Source organism: Zootoca vivipara, chromosome 12, assembly GCF_963506605.1.
Source record: "Zootoca vivipara chromosome 12, rZooViv1.1, whole genome shotgun sequence".
NCBI classification, from domain to species: domain Eukaryota; kingdom Metazoa; phylum Chordata; class Lepidosauria; order Squamata; family Lacertidae; genus Zootoca; species Zootoca vivipara.
Genome location: NC_083287.1, coordinates 46,872,463 through 46,885,588, shown reverse-complemented (window position 1 = coordinate 46,885,588; position 13,126 = coordinate 46,872,463). Strand labels below are relative to the sequence as shown.

General features: G+C 39.2%; 1 protein-coding gene across 2 annotated transcripts in view; it reads left to right on the top strand.

The window, feature by feature from the left end:
* The window catches only part of UBE3C (ubiquitin protein ligase E3C), a 60,569-nt gene extending 50,123 nt beyond the window's left edge, over positions 1–10,446 (top strand). For both annotated transcript variants that reach the window (XM_035128957.2, XM_060280912.1), the window contains exons 19-23: positions 947–1,159; positions 3,860–4,048; positions 4,152–4,218; positions 5,430–5,560; positions 8,456–10,446. In XM_035128957.2, coding sequence (XP_034984848.2) covers positions 947–1,159; positions 3,860–4,048; positions 4,152–4,218; positions 5,430–5,560; positions 8,456–8,626 — 771 coding nt within the window. In that variant the 3' untranslated portion in view covers positions 8,627–10,446. The remainder of the gene's footprint in view (positions 1–946; positions 1,160–3,859; positions 4,049–4,151; positions 4,219–5,429; positions 5,561–8,455) is intronic.
* The last annotated feature ends 2,680 nt before the right edge of the window (positions 10,447–13,126 follow it).

Here is a 13,126-nt window from a genome sequence, read left to right as displayed (position 1 = left end):
GCAGTGGTAAACCAACCAAGTAAACATGGCCACACAAATCCTCAAAATTTTCACAACACACAGAATTCACCTTCATATGGGGAGAGGTGCTCCTTGAGATATTGCAGTCCTGAGCTGTTTAATGTTTATTAGTCAAAACCAGCACTTTGAATTGAGCTCAGAAAATAATTGGCAGCCAGCACAGTCTGGCCAGGATTGACATTATATGTTCAAACTCTGTTGCCCTGGTGAGTAACCTGGCCACTGAATTCTGTACCAGCTGAAGTTTCTGATCTGTCTTCAGATTAGATTACATTAGCGTAATCTAACCTTTGTTGTTTAGTCGTTTAGTCGTGTCCGACTCTTCGTGACCCCATGGACCAGAGCACGCCAGGCACTCCTGTCTTGCACTGCCTCCCGCAGTAATCTAACCTAGAATAGGGCTAAAGAGAAAATCAGAGTTTCCAAAAGTAAGTAGAATTGACTGAATACACACAGGAGATAAGCTGCCATTTAATGAGTAAGGAGATGGTCTTTTTCATTTTGACTTCAAATAAAAGCTTTCAGGTTTTCTTATATAATGTTTTGGCAACTGTTAAATGGTGGAAAGAGATTCTCTGCAACTCTACCATGGCACAGCTTGATTAAGTCATTGCTAATTACTTTATGTATTTATGAGACTTGTTTTAATGTTTTTGTTTATGCATTTTTTGTATTGCCTTTTCTGATACTTTTTGCCTTATACTGATACAAACTGCCCGATGACCACTTTTGGTGAAGGGCAATACAAAAATGTTGAAATAAAATATTTACATGGGATGGATGATATGAAGATGAATGGGGGAACTTGTATAGTACTCCCATAGATGGAGGAGATATCCTGCTAAGTTTCTGAAGTGAAAGGACATAGTAAATACTCGGCTTCCGAAGTATATAAAAATAATTCTGAACTTTACATTTTTTATAGGCTTTATATGAAAATATGCTTGTCGAGCTTCCATTCGCCGGTTTTTTCCTTTCAAAGTTGTTGGGAACAAGTGCAGATGTGGACATTCATCACTTGGCTTCACTAGATCCCGAAATGTACAAAAACCTACTTTTTCTCAAGAGCTATGAAGGGGATGTGGAAGAACTTGGGCTGAATTTTACTGTGGTGAATAATGAATTGGGGGAAGCACAGGTAAGGGACTTAGGCTTTTCCCTTCCACTTAACTTAATTTCTCAGCAACATTTCTATTCAGATGTCATAATGACGTTCATGAATGACGTTGTAACTTGGAATCAAAGCATACAGGCCCTCTTTGTATTGATACTCCTCAAACTAGCTCTTATGGGAAGTCATATATGCCTTTAGATACAAACTTTGGTTGTTATGGGGGAAATTATTACATGATTTTTTGTATTTAAATTGAAAATGCTTTGCATCAACCTCAAGTTCTTCAGTTTAATCAGAAGCACTTATACATTGGGGTACGCAGAGAATACTGCTTTACAAGTGTCACAAAGTATTTGCCTGTTTGACTTGCCGGTTGAATAGTTTTCATAAATAGTTGTAGTTGATGATTCTAAAATGTTGGTATGGAATACCGAATTTGTAGATGTTCAGGATGCTATGAAGGGCAATTCTACATGGAAGGCAATGACTCGAATAGAAAACCCTATTAGTGGGTTTTCAAGAGTATATGAGCTCGAATACAAAAGAACTGGACAATTAGTTCCAGAGGAACTTTGGGTTGTGCTTTTAGAACAGGAACTCCTGCTATGCGGCAAATGCTCACTGAAACAGAGGAGAATTTGAAAAGCAGTGTGTGATACAGTAAGGGGGTCCTGCTTAAGCCCTTGGGTGCACCTAAAGTATCTCGCTGGATCTCTGCCATTGTAATTACTTCTGCTGGGTGCTTCTGAGAATATCCTTGTGAAAGAATTTAAGAAGAACAATTTCATATCTTAATTGACTGTTTCTATAAGGAAGCAGTTCAACTACCAATAAAGGAAAGCTATTATAACTTGGAGAAAATCCAGTCTCAGACACAATCCTAATCATGCTATTGAGATGAAGGGGACTTTTATGGAAATCCAGTTAAAAGTAGGGTCTTAAATACAGGCGACCCATCTGTCCCCCTGAAAGTTGGCTGGATATTGGCTAGAGAAGTCCAGTAAGAGGCCACTGTTAAAGTCAGCAAGAGCATCAGCAAAGCTATCTGAACTTTTGTAGAGTTTAGCCATTGTACTGTTACAAGATACTTGTTGCAATTGGCCACACCCATCACCACCATTCCCTGCTCATTGTGTCCGTTTTGCTAGTTGAAAAGATTATGTACCAGTCTCGGATTAAACCACAATATCCTAAATTTGGGTGTAATAAGTATTGAGGCAGAAAGGGAGGTGGATTTCATTTAGAACCTAGCTTTAATTCCTGATGATTGCTTAATTGCTTAATAATGCCTAATAAATGCATCCCAAAAATATCATCAACCACATTGTTCATGATGAACCACATTCATGATGAACCACATTCTTCAGGCCTTGGACTCTGGGATAGGAACTTGTGTTAAAGTCAGTCCACTGGCCTATCTAGCTGTTGGTTATATATGCTGGCAGCACCTCACCAGAGTTTCAGATGTTCTCCCTCTTAGTTACATCCCTTCTGCCCTTTCAAAAAAACTTAACCGTTTCAAGGAAAACTAATTGGAAAGTGTGATGATGCCGTTGACTTCACAGAAGCGTTGACAGTGTTCAATCTGTGTTGATTAAAACTTGGCAATGAGAATTGAATGGTATATTGGAGGGCACAAGAATAGCAGTGATTCCAAATAAATGTGTGTTGCTATGCGGCTGTATTGTGCTCAGCAGTCTGACACAAAGACATCCAAGCACAGAGGCCTCCTTCTAGACTAGAAATGTTTGATAATGGAGCAAAGGACTGCATTAATTGGTAAATCTAGATATGAGTGTCAGCAGGAGCGGCCTGCCCTGTCTGAGGTAGAGCGGGAAGGTGCCATGCTCCAGATAGAGCCTCACTTACCAGCTGTCACATTGCACCTTGGAATATACCAGGCAAGATCTAGCATGGCTGATGCTATCACCGAGACTTTGCTGTATCCGAGATCTTGGGGTCTATAAAGTTCTTCGCTAGCCTGGTTGGGTGACATCCTCGGCCCCACCTTGCATACATTCGTAATGGACCCAGAATGTGCCATCAACAGATACCCACAATGCTTTTTTTTGTGGGGGATGATGCATTTTGAATTCAGGAATCTTCTCCAGAATTTTGGCAGAGTAGAACTGATTCATTCCTGGCTCTGCCAAAACTTCACTGACTGGAACTCCTTGCATTTGCTTATCCCTAATTATATATTAAAATATTTGTGGTCAGAATGTTAAGTGTATTCTTGAAATACTTTGCTTCTACACTGCAGCTGAATCTCGCTGATAAAGCCTCTTTAGGGGAATGTTGATTTTTTTTACTTATTCATGGAAGAGGTTCTTTTGGGTTTGGGTTTGGTCAAAATGAAAGGAAAAGCGTTTAAAAAGGCATACTGTATTGCCGGTTTAAAGACTTGTGAACTATGGCTTGCATAATTTTAAATAGACTTTATAGTTATGCCATCTAGTGGCAGAAGGTGCAACAGAACTACTGCCTAAATTTAGTTAGTCAGGAAGGACTGGGTTTTTAATTTCTGCTTATATCACGCCGTAAATGCCCATTTGCGTTGATGGGTCTTCATACAAATAATGCATGAATTAGTGATCCACAGTAATATTGGGCGATATATAGGCTGATATGCCACCAGATTGTCATCAAGTATATTAGGATTTAGGAGGAAAAACAGTTCACAAGACTGACATTTATTTCATAGAATATTTTTATGTTTTGCAGGTGGTTGAACTAAAGCCTGGGGGAAAGGATATTCCTGTCACTAGCGCCAATCGAATTGCATACATCCATCTTGTGGCAGACTACAGGTTAAACAAACAGATCAGGCAGCATTGCCTTGCATTTAGACAGGGTCTTGCCAATGTTGTTAATCTTGAGTGGCTTAGAATGTTTGATCAGCAAGAAATTCAGGTACTGTTGCATAGCTCTGTGGACAAAATAATTTAGTAATATATACCTTTGAAAATCCTGTCTGAAACTAAACTATGCACCTATCTTTCCCTATCTGTTCTAGGTTTTGATATCTGGTGCACAGGTTCCTATTAGTCTAGACGACCTTAAAACTTTCACAAACTATTCAGGCAAGTATATTGTAATTCAGATGATAAATAAGACAAAATCAAAGGCACGAGCCAGGAAGGTTGAGCCACGATTTTCAATTGAAGAATTAACTGTGTTTAATTTCTCCCCATTTCATGGGATTCAAATTACTGTAGTTCCAAATTTTAGTTGGATCATATTCCACATCACAATTTTTAAGAGCAATACTTAAAACAGCAACCAGTTACAACAAAGGTCTTAATTGGCCCAGTTTTATATTAGAGAGCTCTTGGATGATGCCAAGTGCCACAAAGAAGACTGAGAACACCAAATATATAATAATGTCATACAAATGTACAATAATTCATGATGATCAGAATGCCTAAGAATGTCCACTAGAATGAGTTTTTAAAGCTACATTAATACTCTCATAGGACATGAAAGAAAACACTCAAATGTAGTCAATTTTTAGTATATTATCTTCGATTTTAGTGTTTCGAAACCTGTTGCAGTCATTGGTGAGAGACCTTGTCACATTATGTCTGCTGCTTCCCTCCTGCTGGGTCCAACCCCTCAAATTTAAATATGCATATGTTTAATGAAAAGATAGTGAAGGCAGATAACCTTCCAGCTGGAAACTCTATACTGTAATTGAAAGTCCTGATTGCTGTATTTGGTATTGTACCCTTTCCCCATGGCGCTGAGTCTCCCAGGTGGGTCTTCTTTCCCCATATTGGTCTGGCTCAGACTTGCTTAGTCTTGGAAATGGAACTATTCAAGGTGCCTTCTCACTCATGCCTTTGTTTTTCACCATTTCTGCTTAATGTGCAAATGTTGCATTGATTGAGCTCAGTTTTAGAATGCTGGGCTGCTTCCAAAATGTGCTGAATCTTATAGATGTTGCACATTTATTGAATCCCTGAGGCTAATATGGAATGGGATATACCATTCTGTTGCTCTCAGTACTGATGTATCAGGTGGTTCAGAATATATTGGTTCTTTTGCTGGCACATATGGGGTGTTATACTCTGCACATCTGATTTTCTGCAGTGAGTACTGTAAGACGTGTGAACAAAAGAAACCAGTAATGAGGTAACTTGCAGCATGGCTAGCATTAGATAAGATCTAATTGATGCATTTCATTCATTCAGATTTATCGATGTATCCAGAATGCACTGTAGCTGTCTCCTAACAGTATATCGTAATACACTGTTCAACATTGATAGTTTGTTTTTCTTTTGGAAAATTGTAGGTGGTTATTCTGCAGATCATCCAGTAATCAAAATCTTTTGGAGAGTTGTAGAAAGTTTCACCGATGACGAAAAGCGTAAATTGCTCAAGTTTGTGACAAGCTGTTCACGGCCTCCACTCTTGGGGTTTAAGGTATCTTGTGTTCCTGAAATTGGCTTAACAGAAGCATAATCTGATTTATTGCAGCCATTCCCATGCTTTAGCAAATTAAGAAATAATTGCTCAACAATTTAAGAAAAAAGCACAATAAATAGAAGTACTCAACATTTGCACACGGCGATTAGTGCTCATCAAGTGCCGCTGCCTGATTTTGGGGGTTACTCCATGCCACGACCCATGGTGAAGTATTTTCAGGAGACTAGAGGGCATTGAGGGATTTTGTGCTCTTCATTTCTGCACCTTGACATGAGAAATAAGGTTTCACAGACCTCTGGCTTATCACATATTCTACCCCCCCCCTCACTATTTCTGCATTTTCCGTTGTGCCTGGAATTATTTGTTAACTTCTTGATATTGTGAGCTGCTTTGAATATGGCATACCATTGGGAATCAGCATACATATAGATGATGGCGATGTACAGCTTTATATTTCTTATATGCTCGTTACAGGGACTGAGCCCACCCAGTAAAATCCTACCACGTAGTGCATATTATTTGACATGAGCAGCAGGAAAGATGCTTCCTCCATTTATGGGCAAAGATTCCCAACAGCTGTTACCGCTGTCTGATAATTTTGTAGGTTGATGAATAACTCCCGTCAAATGCCAAGAGCTGTTATTGTTTGCCCACCAAGCTCAGGGAGATGTACTGTTACCATGTTGCGCCCAAGCAGCATAGGAGCCCTGAGATAAGTAGCATAATTCAGTGTGACTATTACAAATGCTGCTGCAGTGCTTTTTTGAAGATGAAGAGCACCATGTACTGTAAGTAGTAATTAGTATTTGCAATGAAATAAGTGGATTCATTTAATGAAAAAATATATATATTGAGGGCAGCAATTAGTACAAAATGTCTTCGGTAATTAATTGTACATAGCTGCATTAAAGTAGAAGATAATTAAATGTTACTGTTAAGAACATAACTTTCTAATAGCCTGGCTTTGAAATCTTGTCCATGCTACATTGTGGAACCTTCACCTTTGCTAAAGTTAGTTCAGACTCATTTAGAAGAATGCAGTGTGTCTTGAAGTACTTTACTTATAAATAGCACAGTCACGACTTGCACTATTTAAAAAAGAAAGAAAATGGAAGCCTTTACTGCCAGCAGCTTGAGCTCACAATAACATATGCTAAAGCTAATTAAAGTTTAATAAGTTTAATAAATGAGATTGTTACAGACAAAAAAAAATCATTAAAGTGCAGTTGGAAACTGTTAAGTTCCAATCAGGTCACACGATAAATTGATGATGCTTCTCACTTCTCCACTATTGCAGATTCCCGTTCCACAGTATTTAATTATTCAACAAATGGTGCCCTTGGCTTGACATTTCAATATAGAACTTCATTTTTAACATTTTTAAAGCTTAAAGTAGGAAAATTCAATTAGCATTTTGAAAGGAACACTAAAAATACAGCATTTTATCTATGACATACATTTTAAGGCCTCCATTTAAACAATAATTTAACTTAAAATCTCATTAACCTTCTGGCATGGGGTGTTAGGTTTTTTTTTTGCAGTTTCTAAAACCAGACAATCTATTTTCACTCACCAAAGCATTTGATTAAATTAATAAACTCTTGTAAAGAAAAGGAGAGCTTTGGATATAATGTGGAAATGTCTTAGGCACCCCTAGGGTGTGGGGTGGGAGGAGAAACCTTTTTTTTTTTTTTTAAGAATTGAGGAAAACCTATTTTATTTTCCTTTTGTGGGGGGAGGGGTATAACCATTTTACACCTTAGGAATGTTCTTATTTTGTTAGAGGCAGAGTTGTTAAGTAGCTGGATCAGAGCTTTCCAAACTGTGTGTCACAACATGTTAGCGTGTTGGCTGCAGTGTGTAGGTGTGTCTTGTAAACACTCCCTGCACTTCTCCTGGTGCTGGAAAGAGTTGGTTTCACCTCTGGTTTTGCTAGTAAAACTGAACTACTGTGTCACGAACTGATGCATGTCTAAAAAGTGTGTCACCAACATGTGTGTGTGTGTGTGTGTGTGTGTGTGTGTGTGTGTGTGTGAGAGAGAGAGAGAGAGAGAGAGAGAGAGAGAGAATATATTTGATTCCTCAAATGTTAGAATATAATTACTTTCTACTGAGAGCTGACCTCTGGACTCCACACAACAATCTCCCCACCCCACCCCCCATGCTCACAATGGTATAACGCTACATACTTTTTCTCTAAGTGTTGTATTGCTGTATGAAACAAATGGTTTGAGGATTACTTAAATGTATGTTTGGATAAACACCCAAGTGCACATTACAGATTGCTCAGCTTCATAAGACATCTTGATTCCTGATAAACACATGCAAATTAGCTTTTCAGTGAATCACAGTTAGGCTTTTAACGATAGAATATGTGTTTTGTGGAACAACAGTTGTGTTTTTGTTTTTAATCTATGGGCCAATAATCACATTGCTGTGTTAAGTTTACACAAGAATCTCAATGCTAATCCAGTTTTACTTTTAACAGATGACTTCCATGCTGTATCAGAAGCTGCTTTTGAAACTCCTCTCAGTTTCAAAACCAGCGTTTGCTGCTTTTGAAGAAATTCTACTTCTTCAACCTTTCTGTGGATCCTGGCCAGAATCTCAAGCTGGCAACTATCATTATACAACACTGTTCAATATTATAAAATTATAAAAAATGAACTGATGTGGGGAAAATACCTTGTAGTTGTCCATTTCACATAAAATTCCACAATAGGAGGTTATTGCGACTTTAGAACCCAATAGTGTATCTCTTAATATTTTAACATACTTTTTGGGGGCTTCTTTGAGGCCATGAAGAAAATTTCATTTGGATTGTTTTTTCTCCTCGTTTGGATGTTTGCTCTAATCCTTGTTTCATCATTAACATCTTCTCTCCTGCCCCAGGAATTGTATCCTGCTTTTTGCATACACAACGGAGGCTCTGATTTAGAGCGACTACCCACTGCCAGTACCTGCATGAATTTATTGAAGCTTCCAGAGTTTTATGATGAGAACCTTATGCGAAGTAAGCTGCTTTATGCCATTGAATGCGCTGCTGGATTTGAGTTGAGCTGAGCTACTACAATGCTCTGTTGAGGAACTAATCAGTGCCTACTCCATACGCACCACCCACACCAAGCAGATTAAGAGAATCCCACCTGGGTTTCTGCAACTCATCTTTCCTGTCAAATACTCTCAAGTAGGTTTCAGTTTCAGTGCAAGATGTTATTTCTCTGTCACTCATTTAGCATTTAACTGTATCAACGGTATCTTACTCTGATTTCAAAATAATGAAGCTGTGTGCAATTTGGTAGGCTTTCCAAGAAAGAGCATATTTGGGGCACAGTAACATCATTTTGAAAATAACCAAAGATGAAGCTTTGGCTTTGTGCTGTTCAAATACAGAATAATTCCATAAGCTGGCAATAAATCAACATACAAAGCAGCCCACAAGGAATAAACAGGGTGATGACTTTGGAGAGGGAAGCAGGCATTTTGCAAGTGGCTCGGAACTGAGAGGCTAAAAGCAGTTCCACTTTTTTCTTCTTCAAGAGGCAGAAATTGTTTACAAACCTTTCTGCAACTGCAGTTTGTTGCAACTGGGGGGAAAATGCATTTTTATTACCGTGGTAGGCATTGAAAGAAAGTGTTTATTTCACGTGTGTGTGCGTGTTTTTTCAATACCTTCAGTTATCTGAATGGGCATACCTGTTCTTCAGTCACTACCTGTGTCTTGATTAACTGGACATGTTTTTTCCTTCCTCTGTTCCATTTTCTCCTGTGTGCCTGTAGACTTTTTAATGCGACAGACTTCTTTGGCATATATAATACATACAATAGCTGTGACTTTGGAAAAGAAATACTTGTAACAACTATTAAAATATATTTGAACCGGAAGCTCCAGGCTTTTAATCTTTTATATCTGAAAGCCTGTGGGTGGGTGTTCACATACCCTCTTCAGCTTTCTCTGTCAGGAATAACTGGGGTTGGTGTAGAAACTGGGCTTTCCTTCATTATTTACCATGACTAAACAACTACGAATCCATTTGCTCAGTTAGCAGTTAGCTGCTTGGACACGGGAAAAGGAGTGCATCACTGGACGATGTTTGGCTGACAAGGCAAACATTTGTTTCATGTGGTTCAGAAATGGTTATGGCACTGGGTCAACATTTGTCTTCACGTGCAATTCTCACTAAATTATTTTTTTAATAATATAATTAGAACCTAAATCATTAACGGGCAGAATCAAGTGTGTCCTTTATTGTCAGTTGGAAAAGGCCTGAGAACTTTTACATTGGGGTGGGGGGCCCTTCCACTTCCGGCCTCTTAGACCGAAAGCTATTTTACTGCTGGGGAAGCTTCTGAATTTCATATTTAATTAGCAGTAAACAGCAATATATTTTAAATGTGCAGAAGAGCTCTTGAGTGATTTTAAGATGTTTACTAGTGTTAGTACAAAAAATGTATAATTTCATGATTTGGATAAGAAATGAAGTGTTAAAAATACTATTTGTAGTCACAATGTACATAAATAAAACAATTGTTTTCTTTTTGGTTTTGTTCTAAGCTGCTTTATTTATGGTAACATTTACGATGCCCTGCCTATTCTGTTCCTGATAGTTGGCTGCCTGTGTTCTTTTTATTTTTATTTTTATTTTTATATAGATTATGGAACTTAACACAGAAGGACTATAGAAACCTTTAACAGGACTGCTGCCTTCCCTAAAAAGCAAAGCCTGGACATTTCCTTTTAAAAAAACACACACCATTATTTATTCTATAATCCAAAGTATTAAATATTTTGAAATTACTTTTTTAACTGAATTAATTTGCTGGATTAAAAGCTGTCATGTTTGTAAGTTGTAAAATGTAAATTAAACTCTTTTTGTATTGAGTCATAGTATTTCCAGGGTTTTGTTAGTTTTAGGCCACATTATTTTAACGTCTGGTAAGTTATCATTTACTCTTGTTGTGCAAGCATAAGGCACAGTTTCTAAAATGTTACCGAGGAAGCCAAAACCAGAATGAGGTTGACACTGGCCAAAATCAAATGAGCTCTTCCCCTCCCCTTTCTCTTCCATGCTACATTGCAACCATTTTTAAACAAAATGTTTTTGGAGGTGGTCTGCCATGTGCTATAAAGTGCTGCTCTTAGTGCTTTTGGATTGGGAGGGATAGGAAGTATATTAGCACATATTTGACTTTGTCCAGTATGTTCCTGTGGGCAGGACCTACAGCAGTGATGGCGAACCTATGACACGCGTGTCAGACGTGACACGCAGAGCCCTCACTGCTGGCACGCGCCCCATCGGCCCATTCACGCTGGTGTTGTTTCCCCCCCCCCATTTGTTCTCCCACTCCTCCTACAGCTTGTCTCCACTAGAGCTTCTCTCTGCTGTTAAAACCCGGGTCCTTTGTTGTTGTTGCTGCTGCTGGTAGCCAGAGATTGGTTTTTAACCCGTTCTCTGCTGTTTTTTTCTGGCGCTTTGGCAGACTATGGCATTTTTTAACCCGTTCTGTGCTGGGTTTTTTGGCGCTTTGGCTATGTCGGTGCTGCGTGTTAGTTCCCACGAAGGTATTATTCGTTATTTATTTCTGTTCTCTTTCCCCCCCCAAAAAGCACAACAGCTTGGGGGCACCCCCCAAAAAAAGCAAAGCAACTTTTGCACCCCCCCCCCAAAAACCTCCTAAACTTTGGTCAGCAGCTCCCCCCCCCCCAAAGTTCAACAACTCTGGGCACTTTGTGATAAAGAAGGGTTTTTTGGTTTGTTTTGTTTAAATAATTAGTTTTTGGTTTATTAAATACAGTTATATACCGTGTTTCTCATATTATAAGACATCTTATACTTATTTTTTCCTCAAAAAAACACACTATGGCTTATTTTCAAGGGATGTCTTATTTTTTTCCTCCTCCTCCTGCCGCGGCCGGCATTGCTGCTGTGCCTATCACTATGTCTTATTTTCGGGGTATGGCTTATATTCCTTGAATGCTTAAAAATCCTGCTATGGCTTATTTTATGGGTATGTCTTAAAATATGAGAAACAGGGTATTACAATTATACATTTTTGGTACCGTATTTAAACTATAAATATCGCAAAATTATGGTTTTTGTCCTGAAGTGACACACCACCCGAGTTATGCTCAGTTTTTTGGCGAATTTTGACACACCAAGCTCAAAAGGTTGCCCATCACTGACCTACAGCATAGGTGGTGTAAAATTTCAAGGGCTAAAATCTTAATGACAATTAGCACAATGAAAAAAAGCAGGGAGGAGCAGAGCCTGAAAGGAATACAGTCAGTTCTTTCCAGCCTTGGAAAATAAAAAAAATGTATTGCAACATCATGCTGCCTGGGAGCTGGCAGTCATATTTATTATGCAACGGACTAGCAAGATACCAACCAATTGTCAGAATCTGTACAGAAATGCCCATGTTGAATTGGTAGGTGAATGCAGCTCCACTTGTCACATAGCTACTGTATCTTTCCTAGGGCCTCAGTTCAGTCTCTGTATCCCTTGCAATCCTTACCTTAATCCACTGGCCATGTTACTGAGATGTCCACTGAGCCACAGAATTGTGTATGTAAATATGACCCTAGAAATGGATGAGTCCTGGAATAAGGGGCAGAGTTTAGTTTTGTTCAGAGAGAAACTTTGGAGGGTGGCATCCACGTCTCCACAAGGCTTGCACTCACTCAAGCTGTGTTTGCACTGGCGGTGTGGAGGGAGAGATCACTCAATTACAGTCGTACCTTGGTTGACGAATGCCTTAGCGGTTGACTGTTTTGGCTGCTGAACGCCACAAACCCGGAAGTGAGTGTTCTGGTTTGCAAATGTTCTTTTGGAAGCAGAATGTTCGGTGGGGCTTCCGATTGGCTACAGGAAGTTCCTGCAGCCAATCGGAAGCTGCACCTTGGAAGTTGAACGGACTTCCGGAATGGATTATTATAAGGCTATGGTGGTTCGGAGGGGCCTGTTACCTGGCTCACTGGGCCAATTCTACACATACTCTAAATTACTAAAGGATTGGTTTGTCTGTAACGGTTATACACATCTTTTTGCACCCCCACTTGGAGAATTTTGAGGCCTTGCCACAGTCGTTTCTTTGAATCATTTGGATGAGTGTCAGAAAAAGCGAACTCCTTTAACCCAGAAGATTCCTCCAGAGTGACAGGTAAGTTGTCCATGGCCAACTCCAGCAACTGAGTATCTTCCCAAGTCTCAAGTGTTTCTTTTTACACAAGAAGCTGCTTTATACCAAGTCAGATCACTGGTCCATCTAGCTCAGTACTGTCTTCTAAACTAACTGCCAGCAGCTCTCCAAGCTTTCACATGGGACACCTTTCACCTTTTGCATTAAAGATAGCTTACACAAATATAAAAGCCATGCACCCTGTTCTTTGACTAAATTGTTTTGAAGGCATTTTTTTTATTACTATAACTCAACCTGGGACCTGCTGGTGAAGGGACAAAACCAACAAATTAATATGGCTCGTAGCAAATTAAAGCCAAGTCCAAGAACAAAAGTGTCTCCCTCTCCCACGTACCTTCTACCCACTCTCTTCAGCTTTAAGGT